The 17,661-nt window shown below is 40.0% G+C and overlaps 1 protein-coding gene across 3 annotated transcripts; it reads right to left on the bottom strand.

Annotated features, from left to right (window-relative positions):
- Window positions 1-4,928: 4,928 nt before the first annotated feature.
- si:dkey-229b18.3 (zinc finger and BTB domain-containing protein 11) lies at window positions 4,929-17,296 on the bottom strand. Of its 3 annotated transcripts, none has more exons than XM_024286621.2 (7): window positions 16,094-17,296; window positions 13,975-14,048; window positions 13,574-13,802; window positions 9,392-11,265; window positions 9,071-9,289; window positions 7,695-7,826; window positions 4,929-5,834 (listed from the first exon to the last, which is right to left on the bottom strand). In XM_024286621.2, the coding sequence occupies exons 1-6, from the start codon at window positions 16,428-16,430 to the stop codon at window positions 7,722-7,724; spliced, it is 2,838 nt and encodes a 945-aa protein (XP_024142389.1). In that variant the 5' UTR covers window positions 16,431-17,296; the 3' UTR covers window positions 4,929-5,834; window positions 7,695-7,721. The 3 variants fall into 3 exon arrangements, with proteins under 3 accessions (XP_024142389.1, XP_024142390.1, XP_024142391.1); XM_024286622.2 differs by having other exon boundaries at window positions 9,071-9,286; XM_024286623.2 differs by having other exon boundaries at window positions 13,574-13,799.
- Window positions 17,297-17,661: the final 365 nt, after the last annotated feature.

Raw genomic sequence — 17,661 nt, 5'->3', positions numbered from 1 at the left:
TTCTTCTCCCCGTCTCGTCTTTTACCCCCTCCTCCTCCACCGCCGTCTCTCTGAGAATGTGGGGGCCCCTCTCGCATAAATTGTCAGCTGTTCCTGGGCGTGCTCTCTCCACGGCTCCCTAAACTCACATAAGGCCGCGTGTGGAGCCACTGCTCGGGTAACCCAGAGACAGCCCCCCTGCTGGCTGCTCCCGAGTCTGAAAAAGTACACCCATGCACCCCCCACCCCACCACCTCCACCCCGGATAAAGCTGCAGCGTGAAGGCACTCCACTCCCGCTCTATAATAAGCTCCAGCAGACACCGACACTGGTGGAATTACAGCCCCAGCGTTCTGCAGACCCTCTTTTTTTCGGGGCAAATTAATCCAGACTGCAGCGAAGCGTCTCCTCCACCAAGCAAACGCTCAACCAGCCTCTTTGAATATTCACTTTCATCATTTTCTAAAACCATTTCAAGCCGGAGATTATTCATATGATTACCTGAAGACTAAAACAGGAGATGATCCATCCATCCATCCATCTTCTTGACCGCTTTGTCCCTTTCGGGGTCGCGGGGGTGCCGGAGCCTATCCCGGCTACTGAAGGGCGAAGGCGGGGTACACCCTGGACAGGTCGCCAGTCTGTCGCAGGGCCTCAATCACACACCCATTCACTCTCACATTCACACCTAGGGGCAATTTAGAGTCACCAATTAACCTATGAAGCATGTTTTTGGATAGTGGGAGGAAGCCGGAGTCCCCGGTGAAAACCCACGCATGCACGGGGAGAACATGCAAACTCCACACAGAAAGGTCCCAGCCGGGATTCGAACCGGGGCCTTCTCGCTGTGAGGCGAGAGCGCTAACCACTGCGCCACCGTGCAGCCCCACAGGAGATGATGATCCACAGAAAGGAAGACTGGAAGTGTCTTTTAATACACTGGAACCATTTTGCATTGAAGCCTCATTGTTAGTTTGCAGCAATGTGCTTTTTTAAGTGCAGGGCGCCATCTAGTGTCAGATTTGGGTACATGCAGGTCAAAAAATTTACAGTGAGGCAAATAATTATTTGAACACCCTGTGATTTAGCAAGTTCTACCACTTAGAAATCATAGAGGGGTCTGAGGTTAATCTAAAAGAATTGAAAACGTACTGTATGATTTTTTGAACAATTTATTTGTATGCAACTGCTGCAAATAAGTATTTGAACGGCTGTCTATCAGCTAGAATCATCAACCTCCACTTCTTATTCTAAATTAGAAGAACCTGTTTGAGGTGGTTGGCTGCATAAAAACATCTGTCCACTCCATAAGATCAGTAAGACTCCAACTACTAACATGACCAAGACCAAAGAGCTGTCCAAAGACACCAGAGACTAAATTGTAGACATCCTCAAGGCTGTAAATGGCTATGGGGGGATTGCCAAGCAGCTAGATGAAAAAAGATTCGCTGTTGGAGCAACTGATGACTGTCAGTCTCTATGCAAGATCTCAGTCATCCTAAGAAAGGTGAGGATTCAGCCTAGAACGGCACAGGAAGGACTGTTAAATGGGACCACCTTTTTCCACGGTTACTGTTGGTAATGCGCCAAGACATCATGGTTTGAAATCATTTGTGGCAAAGAAGGTTCCCCTGCTTAAATCAGCAAATGTCCAGGCTCATCTTACGTTTGACCATTTGGATGATAAAAAGTCATGTGATCAGATGAGACCAAAATTGAACTTTTTTGTCTTAATTTTAGAATGGTGATTTCAAGAACTTTTCATGAAATTTCAAGACATTTTCATCATGCTATGGGGGTGTATTTCTGCACACAGGAAAGGACGACTGTACCGTATCTAGGAGAGAATGACCGGGGCCATGCAATGACAGATTTGGGGGAAAAAAACCTTCTTCCCTCAGTTCGAGCATTGAAGATGGGCCTTCCAACAGGAGTATGACCTGAAACACACAGCCAGGAGTGGCTCTGTAAGAAGTTTATCAAGCTTCTAGAATGGCCAAGCCAGTGTCTAGAGCTAAACCAAAAGAAAATCTTTGCTCAAACTCTATATTTTTCAGTGACAGTCCAGAAACTTGACTGATCTAGAGAAGATCTGTGTGGAGGAGTGGGCCAAAATACCTGGTGTAAAACTATAGGAAGAGTTTGATCTGTGTAATCACAAACAAAGGCTACTGAACCAAATATTTATGCCTTTGTCCAATAGTAGCCAGATTTGGCTTTGTTGGCCCCCTGACCCAGAAAGGGATACAGCAGGTTAAGAAAATAAATGGATGGATGCAACAATTGAATAAGTTTGGAAAAATGTAAAAACAATCATGATTTGAGGGAAAGTTATATAATTGTTATTATTTGTTTAAATATTTATCAATCTGGTTTATAATCTCAAGGTTATGCACTTCACTACTTACAGGGTGGAAAGAAAAGTGTCCCCTCTTTCCTTTAAGTCCTTTGGAATTAATAGACCAGCAGCAGAAGAGGAATGTATACAAGAAGAGACTAAATCTGGCATTTTATTTTGACAAGCCAGTAAAAAGTACACTAAAGTAATCAAGAATCAGTCTTTTTAATTAAAGATTTTACATTTTTCTTCTTGTTCTGCACTTTGGTTGCTCCTTTTTTTTATAGGTCCTGTATAAATAAACTGAATGAGTGATTGGTTGATTTTCTTCCAAGAAAAAGTTTTTTTTTTTTTTTTTTTTTACATTTTGCATTTATCAGTTTGTTTGCCATAAAATCTACTTTCTACTCTATCAAGATGTATTCATTTAGCAGCATGTATCTGTAAAGTATGAATAACAGGGGGCTCCGGCAGCTGCCGTGTGGAACTCCACAATATATATTTTTATGCTCCTTCTTTAAGTTTAATTTTTCCAGACTATCCTTGTGAGATTTAAACCATAATCACCACATTACGACATCTAAGATGGATTAAAAACCCAGAACTCTAAGAAAATTTGTTGTTGTTGTTTAATGCATCATTTCATTAAAAAAAGAAGGCGTCTTCTTTTTTAAATGCAGAAAAGTTTGTTTAGATTTTATTTAGTGACTACAGACTGTCACCTTTTCATTCATGGAAACCCAAAACAAATCCAGGCCTGTCGTCGCTCTGCTGCTAATGAAATTCAATAATGCTTGGTTAATCTTTTTCTATGGCTGAAAAGCTTTTCCATTCTCCTCATCTATCAGATTTTTAATGTTGCAAGCAGCTCTTGAGAGGCCATTCTATATGGATGTAAATATTTGGGGCTTTTCGACGACTGGACCCCTGGAATGATTAAAGCCGCCCTCACTTCCTTTGTTTGTCTTTCCTAATGAGCGCACTCATTACCATGAGATGTCTGCTGAAAAAAAAAATAACTCTTTTTCCAAATCTGCTTTCAGCTGCAGAGCAGTTTGGAGCTGATGAAACGCTGGAGCTTCAACCTGGACTGAAACCTCAGAAGAAAAAAAAAAAACAGATTTCTGAGAGTAGAAAAGACAACAATTTCAACAATATCCCAAATTATTATCAGAATACAGAATGCAAATATTAAATAGAATAAAAAAGAAGAACAATTGCGTTATGCAATCAAACTAACTATACAAAATACTCATAAATGCTCTCACAGTATGTATCACTCGACAAGGCTCCTGACTACACTACCCATAATGCACCAACAATCCATCAAGCAGTCTGGCTTCATCGTCTACCAAGTCGAACTAATCATGACAGATTTTGTGTGCTATTTACCACAGAAAAGCAAGGCACACTGGATTACAAGCCAAATTTTCTATTTATGAAAAAAAAAACAATTTAAGGATTTTAAGTGTGACTTATGGTTCAAAAAATACAGTAAAGATCTAATTTAATTTAAGTTAGATTTATAAAGTAGTGACAGTGACGCATCAAAAACTATATATATATATACTGTATATATAATCTATACAGTACATACTGCTGAAATTACACTTCTTACTAATACATTTGTTCTATTGACATGAACCTTTGTGACACAGGGTGTCTTTTATTTTGAAAAGAAGTCATGTGAACCTCTATCAAAACCTAGACTATTACATAATAAATAAATAAAAACCTTTCTCTTTATGTTTTATTTTAAAAAAAAATAAATATATATTTTTTAATATTTATAAAACCATAACATGAATACAAATAAGTATCTTTGATTTTCTGAGGGATGAAGTAAGACTTTGTGGCATCTACCAGGTTGCAGTTGATGATAAATTGACCCAAATGGTTCTTTGAGGGTTGAAGGTTGCAAACTCCTGGCTTAAACATTTCAAAATAAAAAAATCTTTTTCAAAATATTAAGCTAAAGCTTATTTTAAAAAAATAAACTTTCAATATTTATTGAGGTAAAACTTTTTTTTTTTTTACTTTTTCGTGCCATTCAACTGTGAAATAAGCTTCTTTTAGAAATGTTACCTCAACACAAATTACCCAGTTAGTCTGAAAAAAAAAGTTTTTTTTATAGCTTTTTTAAAATTAAATTCTGCCCCCGTGTTAGCTTCAAAAATTTTGTCATACTGCGCAAAACTAATAAATTAAATGTCTGTGATCAATTTCTATGAATTATTTTTTGGTAGATTAACTTTTTTCAGTTTAAATGTTTTTCTTTATTATTTTCTGCACATTTTTAATTTTTCCTTCTTTTTGGAAAAACATAAAAACTTGCATTAAGGCTGCAATCTTGTCCAATTTCATGGTCATTTGAGCCTAATGGGATTTACACACCATTCCTCATGAATGTACTATTTAAAAGTTAAAAACAATTACATTTTTTAATTAAAAATTAAGTGTTGGACCTTTCTTAATTTAGTTGCTTTCACGGCAAAAAAAGGTTTAAAAAACATTTAGCTTTAAGACTTTATGTTAGAATTTTACTTTATTTATAAACATTTCCTAACATTTTCTATCACTAAAGTGAACTCTAAGGAAAAATACACAAACATAAAAGGCAAAATTATTTTATTTCTTTAAACAGATAGCAAGAGACAGCTCATTTATTTCTAAAATCAATTCAAGATACATAAACATCTCTGTATGTGCACATTGCATTTACTCAGTAGAACTTTTTAAGTAGAGCAAAGGTGTTTTAAGGAAAACGTCTGTCAATATGCAGTCAATAACTTTAAGAAATTCACATTAAAACCAAACACGTTTCCCTTTTTAAAACAGCCAGCCTTAGAAAAACAGTGGACTAGAAATGATCTGCAAATGTGCATGCAGTGGCGTCACCGTACTGCCCCCCTCCCTGTAAAGTTCAAACCCCAACTCATGGACTGGCTGAGAGTAGTAAGACCGATACAAAAGGACTAGTTGTTTAGAAGTTAACACACCGAAGGACAAAGACTGACTGAGACACTCAGAGGAAAGGCTCCAGCGCTTGCATCACTTCAAGTATTTCACCGTCCGACCCCCCAAAAACCTTCAGTTTCATCACCGCCTCTTAGGTTTACACCAAGCTACAATAAGTGCACTCGACAATCGCCTATACATAGAAAAATAAAGGTAACCATACATAGCAGGGACAGCTGTAACAATCACTTTACAACGGATTCTGTACACAACTGTGACGCTAAAATCTGTGGACGCCGCGGCATCACATTCCCCGCCCCTGAGTGTAAATGTTCAAGTTTAACCTTTTGTTATTTATTGAAAAGCAAACAGGAACAGCAATTTTGGTTTGGTATTTAACTTAAGATATAAAATTAAACCAGCGGCTGTGACCGGGACAGAGAGGAGAGCCGCCTCTCCACGGACCGTTGTGCTTCATGTGTGACGGTTTGTAGAAGCTGCAGATCCATCATGATCCTTCAGGCTTTTCTCTGGTGGTGAGACGCCAGCGGCCTTCGACCTGGGAAACAAATACGTCTGTTAACGCAAAAAAGTCATCAAGGACTAATGATGTCTTGATCCGATCACATGATCAGAAATCAGCCCAATCAGGTAGTTTCTTGATGAATTGAAACCAGATGTTGCATCCATTTTTTTATCCTTATGATAATTAGTGCTATATGTTTCAAGTTAATAAATACAGATGAATACTCTAAAGTCATAAATGGATCGCAGTATTTTATTGCCCTAAAGTACAGCAGAATACGGCATAAGTTTAAACAGGAGGCACACAGAGTCACATTTTTGTGCTTCCAAAACTCTTAAATAAGTGTTTTAGACTGACAGCAAGTGACTTTTGTGCTTTTATGGCTTGTCTTGATGATCTTCAAAGTAAAAAAGTAAAAACAAAAATCTTTTTTTTTTCTTCTAGATGAGAATAAAAGTGAGACAGGAGTGAGATGGTGCCAAGGGAGCGTCTACAAAATGAAAACACAAGGAAAAAGTGATTCATAAAAATAAACAGATAACCTCTCAAAATCAACAGAGACGAATAAATGATTACTTTGATATGAGCTAGTTATGAATACTCATCATTAGAGGTGTAACGGATCACAGATAATCCCTGGTCCATACGGATCAGTAGCCACGGTTCGGTACACGTGTTCCCACAATTTCAATAAATCAGCCAGTGCCAAATATATAATTTAAGTTTAATTTCAACTGTTTTATCTATTATTTAATTTGGACATTGGGGATGGGGGCACACAAGAAAAAAAAGTGGATTTTTTGGGTTACTGCAGATAGATTTGGTCATTTCAAAACTATTTTCAAGGATTCTTCTGTCCCAGTTTTTGTAGATTTGGTCTCAAAACACATATATGGCATCAGAAACGACACGCTTTAGCTAGATATTTTGTTTTTATAAATAAGCCCCAATAAGCAATTTTTATGTAATATATTTGAGAGTATATTTATGCTTTGAGGTATTGTGTATATGTTTTATCAAATATACGTTTTTGAAACTTTTCAAAGATTAATTTTAGGCTTTTATCTCGTTATTTGTTCCTGTTGTTTTTTACTTTTACTGATCTGAAACACGATCCAAACCGTGACCTTTGTGATCTGTTACACCCATATTCGTCATAATATTCAAGATTCAACAACAATTTTGGAAGAAAGTCATATTTAACCTACAGTCACAAAATTTAACTATCCTCTGATTTTACTTGTTAACAGGTAACTATTCTTTTAGTTGATAGATACACAATGTTTTTTGTTCAAGCTGTAAATCAAACTATTGTCCACATCTGCGTTTTTGAATGACATCACGAGTTAATTAGTGTTTATTCGCACAACTTGAATTTAACAGAAAGCGTAATTGTGAGACTGTGGGTTTGTGTGTAGGGCCATCAACGTTAACGTGCTAATGTACGCAATTAATAAAAAAAAATAATGCATCAATATTTATTAACCCAGATTAATTACACGTCAGAAGCGACCGTCTCCTGCTTCGTGTCATGGTAACAGGAGAGCACGTCGCTGAGGCGGCAGACCTTGACTAGGAAAGCGATAAATATTCTGATCGCCACAATAGGTTAAATAAAGCATCAGCTCAGAGAGAAAGTTCACATCTTACAGCTTATTTTGTCCAGAAGATAAAGGAAAAGTTTGTTTCAAAGAAGCCTGCAGTGATATAGAATATTTGGGATATGTGACCAGAACTTCTTTTTTAGTTGAGCATCAATACCCAGCAGCCAATCAGATCTCTGAACCAAATAACTCAGAATCGGATTGGAACCAAAAAAAAAAAAGAACCCAGACTGAAATCCTCCCATCAACCTTCAAACTCATTCAGCAGCCTCACATCCTTTTCACCTACCTCTGCATCCGTCCTCCAGCGGCCGCCTCAAGAACCAGCAGCGATGCAGCTGCGGCATTTATACAGCTTGGGTTCATGGGTGCGGATGTGATTGCGAACATTTCTCAGTCGGAAAAACGTCTTGCTGCAGAGCTGCAGAGAAGATGAGACGGAGGGTGAGGCGGAGAGATGAAGGACAATGACGATGATCAACAGAAAACTGCATCAGAAATAAACCGCAGCTACATCCCTGCTGCAGATTTGTTTGTTTGGTGCTGATTTATTTGTTGCTAAATATCAAAGAAGAATTGTGACCAAACGTTATACATAAAATATGGGTCGGATCATCAATGCAAACATTAGCGAATATAGACCACAATGCATTGTGTTTGAACAATTTCAGCAGAAAAATGTGTTTTAATGCAATTTTTAAAACAAATTATGCACACTTTAAGACAGAGGATTCATAAATTGACGTTTTAAAATGTTCATATTGATTAGATTTTCACTTTGTGAAACCAGTGACGTCCTATTCACCGTTTAGAAAGAAAAACAAAGTACTGAGCATGGTGTCCAAATTACTTTGAAAATTTAGGGCACTAGATACTATATAGTTTTTTAGTAGTTGGTGATTAGGTGGGAATTCGGACATAACCAATATAACGTTTTTTTACCTCAAGAAGAAGCCACCATCTTGGATTTTTTTAATTGACTTTTACTACCTTTTACAAAACAAAAAATTTCCATCTATCTTTTAAATTCTTGAGCATCTTTGGGATAAAATGTTGGTTTGAAAGTTTGTTGTTTTGAATGGCGTCAGCGTGGCGAGCTCCTGTTGCTCACATGTTTTATCAGAATGTTTTGATAATATAATACATGAATCCTCGGCTCAAGTGGAATGCAACAATATGACATACGTTATGAACATATTAAGAATGTGGGCGTGGCTAACAAAAAACCTCTGTTGTCAAGGAAATAGAAAAAAATTTACTTTTGCCGATTTTTTCTAAAAATGACATCAACCTGTTCATTACCCATAGGCGACCAAAACATTAAATGGTTGCTATGGAGATTAAACCAACAGAAAAGCTTTGAGCAGGATGGCAGAGGAAGAGAGGGAGGGGCTTAGCAAGTCAGGTGGTGCCTGTGGGCTTTAAATTCTCTTATAGTTCAACTCAAAGCAGGACTTCCCGCGAGGATAAATGAATTTACAAAGCCTAACTTCTGCTGACTGTAATCCCGACCCCTAATGTCTGCTATTTCTGTCTCAAAAAAGAAATGATTGAAGAAGAGGCGCTGGCGCCGTCCCTGGACTTAAAGCGCCTCAGCTGGACAGCGATTCCACCCGCAACAGTCAAGCGCTTTCAGTTCCTAAAGCCGAGCAGGGCGGCGCTTACCGGACACGGCCAGTGCTTCCCTTCGATGTGCCTGAGGCGATGCATAATTAGAGCAACACAATCTTTGTAGGCAGCTGAGCACTGCAGACAGGCGTGGGCCGACTTCGGAGCTTTGGGGGCTTGACTGCGAGGCCCCCGAAGCTGCTTCAGGCGAGCTCGACGAACTGAATCCAGCATGGAGCAGCTCCGGCCACCCACTTCTAAGAGCCGAGACTGCTGCTGGAGGGGTAATTACGGATGAGAGGAGAGATTTTATCAACAAAAACCTAAAACATTTATGTCACAGATCTAAGCTGGACTCTGTAATGAGGCCCTGTGTACCTTTGTCATTGTCCGTGAAGATTGCGACCTGGAACAGTTGGCCAGATTTAAGGGGGTCTTTGGAGATTTGGGGGGGTGTCTCCGAGGGTGGCTTTGGGTCAGCGTCCTCTCCTCCCTCTCCCTCTTCACCGCAGGCAGGACAGGCCTCCTCCTGGCTCTCAGATTCCGGTGTGGAGACTCCTCCGCCTCGAACTTCTGCCCGCCTTGCGACACTGAGCGCGTTAGGCAAATGTCCACGCTCTCCTCCTCCTTCTTCAGCGCCGACATGGGCCCCCCCGTCGGGCGGCAGAAGCTGAACAGAAAGCCAGAGTCCAGCAGCTTGATGGGGGGCTTGCTCTGGCGTTTGCCCAGGTCCGGTGAGGGAGGATCGGGGAAAGGCCCGACCACTGGCACCGGCTCTGCCGGCTCCTCTTTAATGGCTTTGTACATGGGGTGGCCGTAGGGCAGATGTTGGGAAAACTGGAGCCCGTTCACTTCAGCGTCCTTTACTTTTGCTGCCACTCCCACGGCGCCCTTTGTGCCCTGGAGTCCCGCCTTCTCTCTGGACTTGACCTTCATCTTGACCGTCTCTTTTGTGGGGCCTCGTCTGCTTTTGGCGACCATCCGGCTGCTGTTGTAACGTAGCGTTTTCACAGTTTCCCTCACCGGCGGCGTCTTGCCCCGCGTCTTCGCCGTGTATCCGAGGTGACGTTGTGGCGAGGGTCTAAGGCTTGAGATGGAGCACTCGGCCGGCTCGGCTTTGATCCGGATAGTGTTTCTCACCAGAGGCTGCTTGGCTTTCCGTCGGAGAGGCTGCTGGGCTCGAGAGCGCCCCCCGTCGCCCTTCCTCACCGATTGTCTGAGCTCCCTCCCGCCAAAGGAAGAGCGCTGGAACAGGTCGGGTAGCACGCCTTTACTCCGCATGCTCCGGTCTGAGGGAGGAACACAAGGCGGGACACTTTTCCTCCTCTTGGCAGTTATCTGCTCCACGGAGCCCACAGGCTTAGACTTAACAGACTTTTTAAGGAGTCTGGTGTTCACCGGGTTGCAGAGCGGGATTGATAGAGGAATGTCACTGAATGACAACACTGGGGAGGCTAGCCGGGGTTTCCGCCTCTTGGTTAGTGAATAGTTGTTGGCCTTCAACTTCCGAAGTCGTTTCTTTTGCCTCCAGCCGATCAGGTCCTCCGGTCTGGGGAGGAGGGCGGTCCGCTGCAGCCCCAGCACGTTCATGAGCTTGTACTTCTCCTGCGCTCTTGCATAATCCTCCTCATCCTCTCCCACCTCCTCTCCTTCCTGCTTGACTCTCACAGGACTACAGGCAGTGTTGGGTCTCAGCCTGGATGTGCGTGACAGCTGAGTGATGGGGTGAGGCTTTCGCTTCCTCCGGGGGGTCTCTGGGACAGGCAGCAGCTTCTGAACCTCCTTGGAAGCTCCGGGAGAGGAGCGGAGGAGACGGGTGTTTGATGGGGAAATGGGGGAGTAGCTCTGGGAGGAGCCGTGACGGGGTATAGCAGCCTTTTTCGAAGAGGGGGATTTGAAGTCCATGAGCTTCATCCTGTGCACGGGACTCTGAGGAAGGCCGTTGTGGCCGGCTGTTTTTGGCATTCTGCGCAGACTCCGTTTGGGACTTTCGTGCAACGACTCGTCGGACGCGTCCAGCGTCAGACTAAAGCCGTCGTTCATGCTGTCCAGTCCCAAAGCGGAGATGAAGGCTTTGCCCGGATGGAGCTGCCGCTCCTGCTCTTTAAGGAGGGCGGAGCAGGCTTCCACCGCGGGCCACATGCCCAGGTGGCGAGCCATGGCGCACACCTCCGGCAAGTCCTCCTGACGAACGGACAGAGTGGAGGAGTAGGAGAAGTCCAGCAGAGACAGGAGACCATCCTCGTTGAAACCTGAGAGACAAAATAGATTTCAGGATCCAACAAGCAGCAGTTTAAACAGGAGATGGATGTCAACAGTAGAACTGGAACCATAGGCTCGTCTATCAAGAACTTCTACATACAGTATTCCTTCACTATTTTGTGGTTCAGCTTTTGTGGTCTCGCTTGCTTTTTTACTATTATTTTACGCTGTGTCCTGATTGGCTGTAGACTTGTCATTCAATCTCCTCTGTACTGTGTCTCCAGATTACAATGTGTTCATCTTGCAAAATCTACATAAATCTTTGATCACGATATTCTATAATACTGGACTTATTTTTTTATGAAGCTTTGAATGTGTGAAAATATCCCCGTCTGTTTGAGATAAGTGTATAAAGTGTGTGTCGAGCGGTTTTAAAGCATTAAAACAGCTAAAATGACTGTAAATAATAAAGATTACTTTGCAGATTTTACCTATCGTGAATTCTTTTTAGTACGTGACTCCTGGGATAAGCGAGGGAACACTCAAACATTAGTTTACTAAGATACCATTTATTAAAAGAAACATCAAAATTATAGTTTGATTTTATAACAGACAGGCAACCCATCCACTGTGTACTCGGCCTTTAGCCTAAGACAGGAGTCTGCAACCTGTGGCTCTTTAATTCTCCATGATGGCTCTCTGGCAGAAGAAAAATAAAATAATAGTAATTTTTTTAAAGTAGCGATTACTTAATTAGCATTTAATTATTTAGATAAGTTACATTTATAAATTGATGGCTGAGGTGCACATAGATGACAAACTATGTAGTTTTTTTAACATCCCTGTTTACCTGAAGACGCCTTGTTTGCTCAACTCCAGAATGAACAGATTTTATATGCAAAGAAAAACTTTGCTAAAAAGTTTTATCTTTTATGAGTTAAAATTATAATCTTGTGCTGCACAACATTGGTTACTAGCTGCGCAGAGCTGCACTGAGATGATCCTGTTTGGCACAGAGCAATTCGAAAATAATTTATTTGAGCTTCGGTCAAAAGTAATACGAAGAAAAAAAAAAAAAAACTCACATTTTGAGAGATGCTAGTGTCTTTTTATATTTTTGCTTTTTTCATTCCAAATCTTAGACATAATTCATATTTATTATTAGACAAAATGAAAGGTAATGCATGCAAATCCAAATGTCATAAAGGCTAAAGTAAGACGCGGCGCCTCCTACGAGGTTTTAAACTGAAGAAAACGAGCCTAAACTTGCTATACTTTGCAAATACAAATTTTTACTCAGTTTCATTACATGACATACTACAGTAGACTGCATATAATCCTTTGTTATATTGCTATTTGACATATTAATCATCAATAACGTAAGAATAACAGTTTTTTTGCATTTTTTTGACACGATAACATCCTAAACTAAATTGTTGGAATACTTTTGTTTTAGCATTTAAACCAATTGAAGCTGTAAGGAAGAAGGTAGTAAAGTGGAAACATACAAAAATCACATTTATTTTTTGGGTTTCCTTTTTTTTGTAATTGGGATGACATAAAAGAATTAAGCTATAGACCAGAAAAGCATCAAGACCAAAGCGGCACTTGCTGGAGGTTTAAATTTGAAAACAAGATTCAGCCTGTTGTGTTTTTTGGATCTATGTTTACATATTTTTATACGTTTATTCATATAAAGTTTACAAATTTGAAAAACTGACTAAAAGCTGCTCCTTTACAGGAGGTTAAGGAGACAAAAACTGGACTGAGAAGTCAGAGATTGTTTCCAGGCTGCATATAATATAAATCAACAGTCAATGAAAACAGTAAACAAATCAAACTGGGAGTAAATAGATATTTGAAATGCAAAAGAAAAGAAAAAAAAACTAAATATCAGTAAATGTGTCTAAACAATTCAATTATCATGTAGGCACAAAAATCAAAATTTTTTAAAGCATAATTTTAACTTTAATTGGTGTCATCTTCATATCTAATTATCATGTTAGAACAAATTAAAGACCTAAAAAAGAATTCATTGGATATAAGAAATAATGTAAACTTTATGTTATATTTAAAATAACATTGGGAAAAAAGCCATCATCCCTTTTTTATTTTTTAAATAAACTCAGTGACCAACATCAGTGTGAAACTTGTACTTTTGTTACCTCTGCTGAAACACAATAGAGGCTGTGTGGTTATTTAACTGTTACCATGGTGATTTATAGCTTCACTTATTATGCTTTCCTCTTTTTACCACAGTGAGCTAACGCTCAAAAACTCTTTACATGCAATCAAAATTAAAAAATAAATTCAAGGGCATGTTAAAAAATATGACTGTTTTTTGCTGGAAGAGCTCACCAGTGAGATCGATGTCTGCTTTATTGCTGGAATCCATTTCTGTGAATATTTCCTGAAAGTGGTCGCTGACGGCCGCCAGAACGGCCCTGTGGGCCGAGAAGGAGCGCCCGTTAGTCCGCAGGGTGATGTCACAGAAAAGACCCGCCTCCCGCTGACTCCTCAGCTTGCTCAGCACATCAGTGCCATGACTGGCCATCATCTTTGTCACACATCTCCTGCCCTTCAGCTGCTGAAAGGAGACGACAGAGAGCCATCATTGCAGGGATTCATGCACACAAGAAAACCCATGTTTGAAGGAAGTGAGGGGGAAAAAAGTCAAATTAAAATGTGAGAAAATTAGATTTAAGAGAGCAAAGAGTCTTGGAACAAAGCTGGCTGTCAGCAGGGAACAGATGTCTTACCTCCAGTTTCTTCCTGTGCTGACTCTGACACCGCGGACAGCGGAGGACAAAGTCTCTGATCTGGAAGTACATTCCTGTTGGGCAAACAGTTGAGCAAACATGACAACAAAAGCAATAAGTCACACAAGTACAGAGCTGCACAGTAAAACGACATAAAAGGTTTAAAAATAGACGGAATTATCACAGTAATGACTAATCATGAAGGGCTGTAATGAATATCTGAATACTCGGATAGTCGCAATTTGTTCCAGAAAAAAACAAGTACAAATGTTTGTGACGTCCAAGATTGCTAATCTTTATGAATATAGTAAAGTATAGTAAAATTATGGCTCCAAAATGCAGTATAATGCTGGATTTTTAGTTTATAAACTAAATTAACCTTAAAAAAATGTCTGTGAAAGTTCTCGTTTTCACAATAAAAGCATTGAGTGTTTTTTTATTGATGAAAAAAGTATGACTGAAGTTCAGCTTGGAAAAAAAAATTCTGAAAACGACTGTGTGACATCATATGACTGTCAGCTAGAATGGCGGATAAGTGGCACCAGAAAACGCCTAAAGTGTAAAAGTCAGTCTGCACTCAAGTCTGTTGAAAAGATTGTTGTCCGTTTAGATGAGAGGACTGAGTTTTTTTCTAGTAGTTACATTTTTGTGTCTTCATCTATTTACTAGAACTGTAGTGAAAGGTTGAGGATGGAAAAACCGTGGAGGACATTTCACGATTTAGTGTGAAATGAGAGAAAAATAACAGTGGCATTTATGTATTGTTTACTGCTGAAGTTAACTTTTTGAAGAAACTTTGAATATGACATCGTTCAAAGTGATCAATTCGATTTTTTTCTTTAAAAATCTTTGTTTAACTATCTTATGTTTTACTGATTCTGATCTTGTGTTCTAAATAAAGTGTATAAAAAGTGATTATAAATACAGCAACCATTGAACAAAAAAATAATAAATACTAAGAATCAATATCTGTGAATCACTGATGTTGATTTTTGAATTGGCTGAGTAACTATCCACAGCCCTACTCCCGTGCATTCTGCCATAATTGAGAACACTTAGACAAATTTGAACAGTACAGGTCCAGACAGTAAAGTGTGACTAAACAGAAACATAGTTATTTCTTATGGTTTATGAATATTATTCATTCTGTTTCCTGGATTTGTACAAACTGCTTTACTTCATGAAAAGATTGTCATTTTTGCATGTACAATGAAATTGTAACTTCTCTAAGATCAGTGCATCATTCATTAAATAAACAAAAGCAAATAATTTGCAGCTAATACATAAAAATGGTATCATTTAGTTATTAATTTACATATAATAAATACAAAGGGCATCATATACTGATTTTAAATTTTGAAACGTGTTACATTAAAGACAAAAATATGTTTTTGGTGTTTTTAAACATGTTCTGGTGGCAATTTTTCGAGTAATATAGGGCATATATAAAGAAAATTTAGCTTCAAATTCCATTTGAGTATTTCTTTTTTCAAATTGCACTGAATCAAGAGCTGATGACAGAATGGCGTTGGAAAAACCTTGTAGGTGTGATGTAGAACCTACAACCCCAAGATCTATTCTGATGCATCCACTTGCAGACAAATAGATCCGTTTGTTTTCCCTGTCTGAGCTGGCATCTGGATCAAAACTGTTTGACTGGATAGCTCCAATATTGCCTGCCATTTTTGTTGTCATTAATTTGGGGTTGTGAGGGGCTGTAAGCTAGTAATAGTGTAAACAAAGGGATAATGGGAAGTTAGGGAAGGCTTATTCCTGAATGAACAACAGCCTCTTTGCAGAAGCTGTCCTGGAAAATGACGTTTTTGGATTTTGCACAAAAATTGCATAAACATAAATAAAAGATCACTTTAATAGATCAAACGATGATTGGAGTGAGACTTTAAAAGTTTTTGCAGCATTTTTGGTCTGATATTTGATCACTTTTAATGGGTGCCTCACTAATATGACTATACTTTGTGTTTTATACTGTATTTCTAAAATGAGATCAGGACCATCTGGACTCATCAGGTCCATCAAGCGTCAATCCAATCAATTAAAATATGTCGACAATTGGATTTTGATTATTGATTTAAAACACAAAGTCTGCACAGCTACATACCCTCCCACCAGTAGTTGTCCGCAACACATTTGTAGGTTTCTTCCAGGGAGAGGTGCCTCAGTCCGGGTCGCCGCTGGTGGAAGGTGGAGATGGCCTCGTGTCTGCGGTCATCCCCCAGAACCTCCCGGTAGTTGATGTAGCCCTTCTCCAGCTTCCTGCGGTACACGACCCCGTCGATCACCTCAAAGTTGGCCGACAAGCGCGCGGGGGATTCACGCCCACTCGAGCTCCCCACGGGCTCCATGACAACGCGGTCTCCATCCGGACAGGCTTTGGACAGGCTAAATATCTCTGCGGCGGGGAAGTGAGCGTTCATGTGGGTACAGTCACCGGACATTTTTACCGGTTTGGTGTCCCGTTAGACAGAGAAAATAAATAAATAAAATAAAATAGAAACACCCCTTTTGGTCGCTTCTGGATCCCAGAACTTTTACTCCACGTGGGTTTAGTGACAGCAAACAAAACCTCCTTAAATCTAAATTAAAAAATCATTTAGTGCAATGTCTCAAAAATCATCAAGAAAGCAAGATAAGAACCAGCAGCCTGCTTTCTATCGTAGCTGTCAATGAGAGCATCACTTCTCACTTTAAAACATCTCAACATCTTAGTAACACTCCTGCCTGGAACAAAAATGTCGACCTTTTCCAGTTATTTTTCGCCTCCATGATAACGTTTGACAGTCCATCCAAAGTGAAGCTGATTCGAGCCGGCGGAATTGCGCCAACTATCCGGAGCCAAGTGATGTAAAGTCACAACAACGTCCACGTAAACACCGTTCACCGCCAACCTCTCGCCGACAGTCCGTCTTCCATGGAGTTCAAAGGTCGCAAGTGGCCTCCGGAGCGGGATGACGGCGGGCAGCCTCACCTCTGGCGTTAACTTGGGATTTCTTTTCGTTAACTCGAGTCGGAAGCAACATGATGACGCAGCTATCAGCTAAGCATCGCCACTTAACGACCCGAAAGCGAGGCTGTCACCCTGAACGCACCGAAACGTCCCAAATAGCGTTGAGTTCCACTCCAGAACAAGTCAACAAGCTCCGGTTAGGCACCCCGACATAGTTAGCCCCGCTATCGTTTCCGCAAAGCCCGCGTAGTGGTCAAGAAATCCACATTTTTAAACTCGTAACCTTCTGTTTGTTGCTAACCAGCAAACTAGCCGAGCCAACAGCTCCCCGCCTTCACACAAAGACTATTAGCAGAAGCTTTAAAGATCCTGGGCTGCGTGACTTCTGATTGGTTAGAAAAGCTGTCAATCACGTCACTTTTTGTCGTTTGACAGCAAGGTAGGGTGTCCGGTCACGATGCAAGTATACAAGTTAAACCTGTTAAATTAGGCTTTTTTTAATCAATAAAACACAAAAGTTATGATTGTAAAAATATGTCCAGCTATTTTAAAAAATATATTTTTAAAAATACTATCTTTAGTAAGTTTGTAAACATTTTAAAAAATGAAGAAATCGTTGTATTAAATTTGAATATTTATTCAAAAAAATGCTCAAATGCCTTTAAAAAATTAAGGTAAGTTTTAAATGTATAAATGTCGTTTAATAGAATTAAAAATATGGA

Source organism: Oryzias melastigma, linkage group LG21 (genome assembly GCF_002922805.2).
Source record: "Oryzias melastigma strain HK-1 linkage group LG21, ASM292280v2, whole genome shotgun sequence".
Classification (NCBI taxonomy): Eukaryota; Metazoa; Chordata; class Actinopteri; order Beloniformes; family Adrianichthyidae; genus Oryzias; species Oryzias melastigma.
This window is presented reverse-complemented; position numbering and strand designations above follow the sequence as displayed.

Bases quoted from the DNA above. Each gene is read 5' to 3' on its own strand.
- si:dkey-229b18.3 (XM_024286621.2), bottom strand. From the start codon at position 16,430: ATGTCCGGTGACTGTACCCACATGAACGCTCACTTCCCCGCCGCAGAG. The intron at 14,049-16,093 runs GTATGTAGCTGT...TTTGCCCAACAG, and splicing joins GGACAACTACTGGTGGGAGG to GAATGTACTTCCAGATCAGA. The intron at 11,266-13,573 runs GTGAGCTCTTCC...TTTGTCTCTCAG, and splicing joins AGCAGACATCGATCTCACTG to GTTTCAACGAGGATGGTCTC.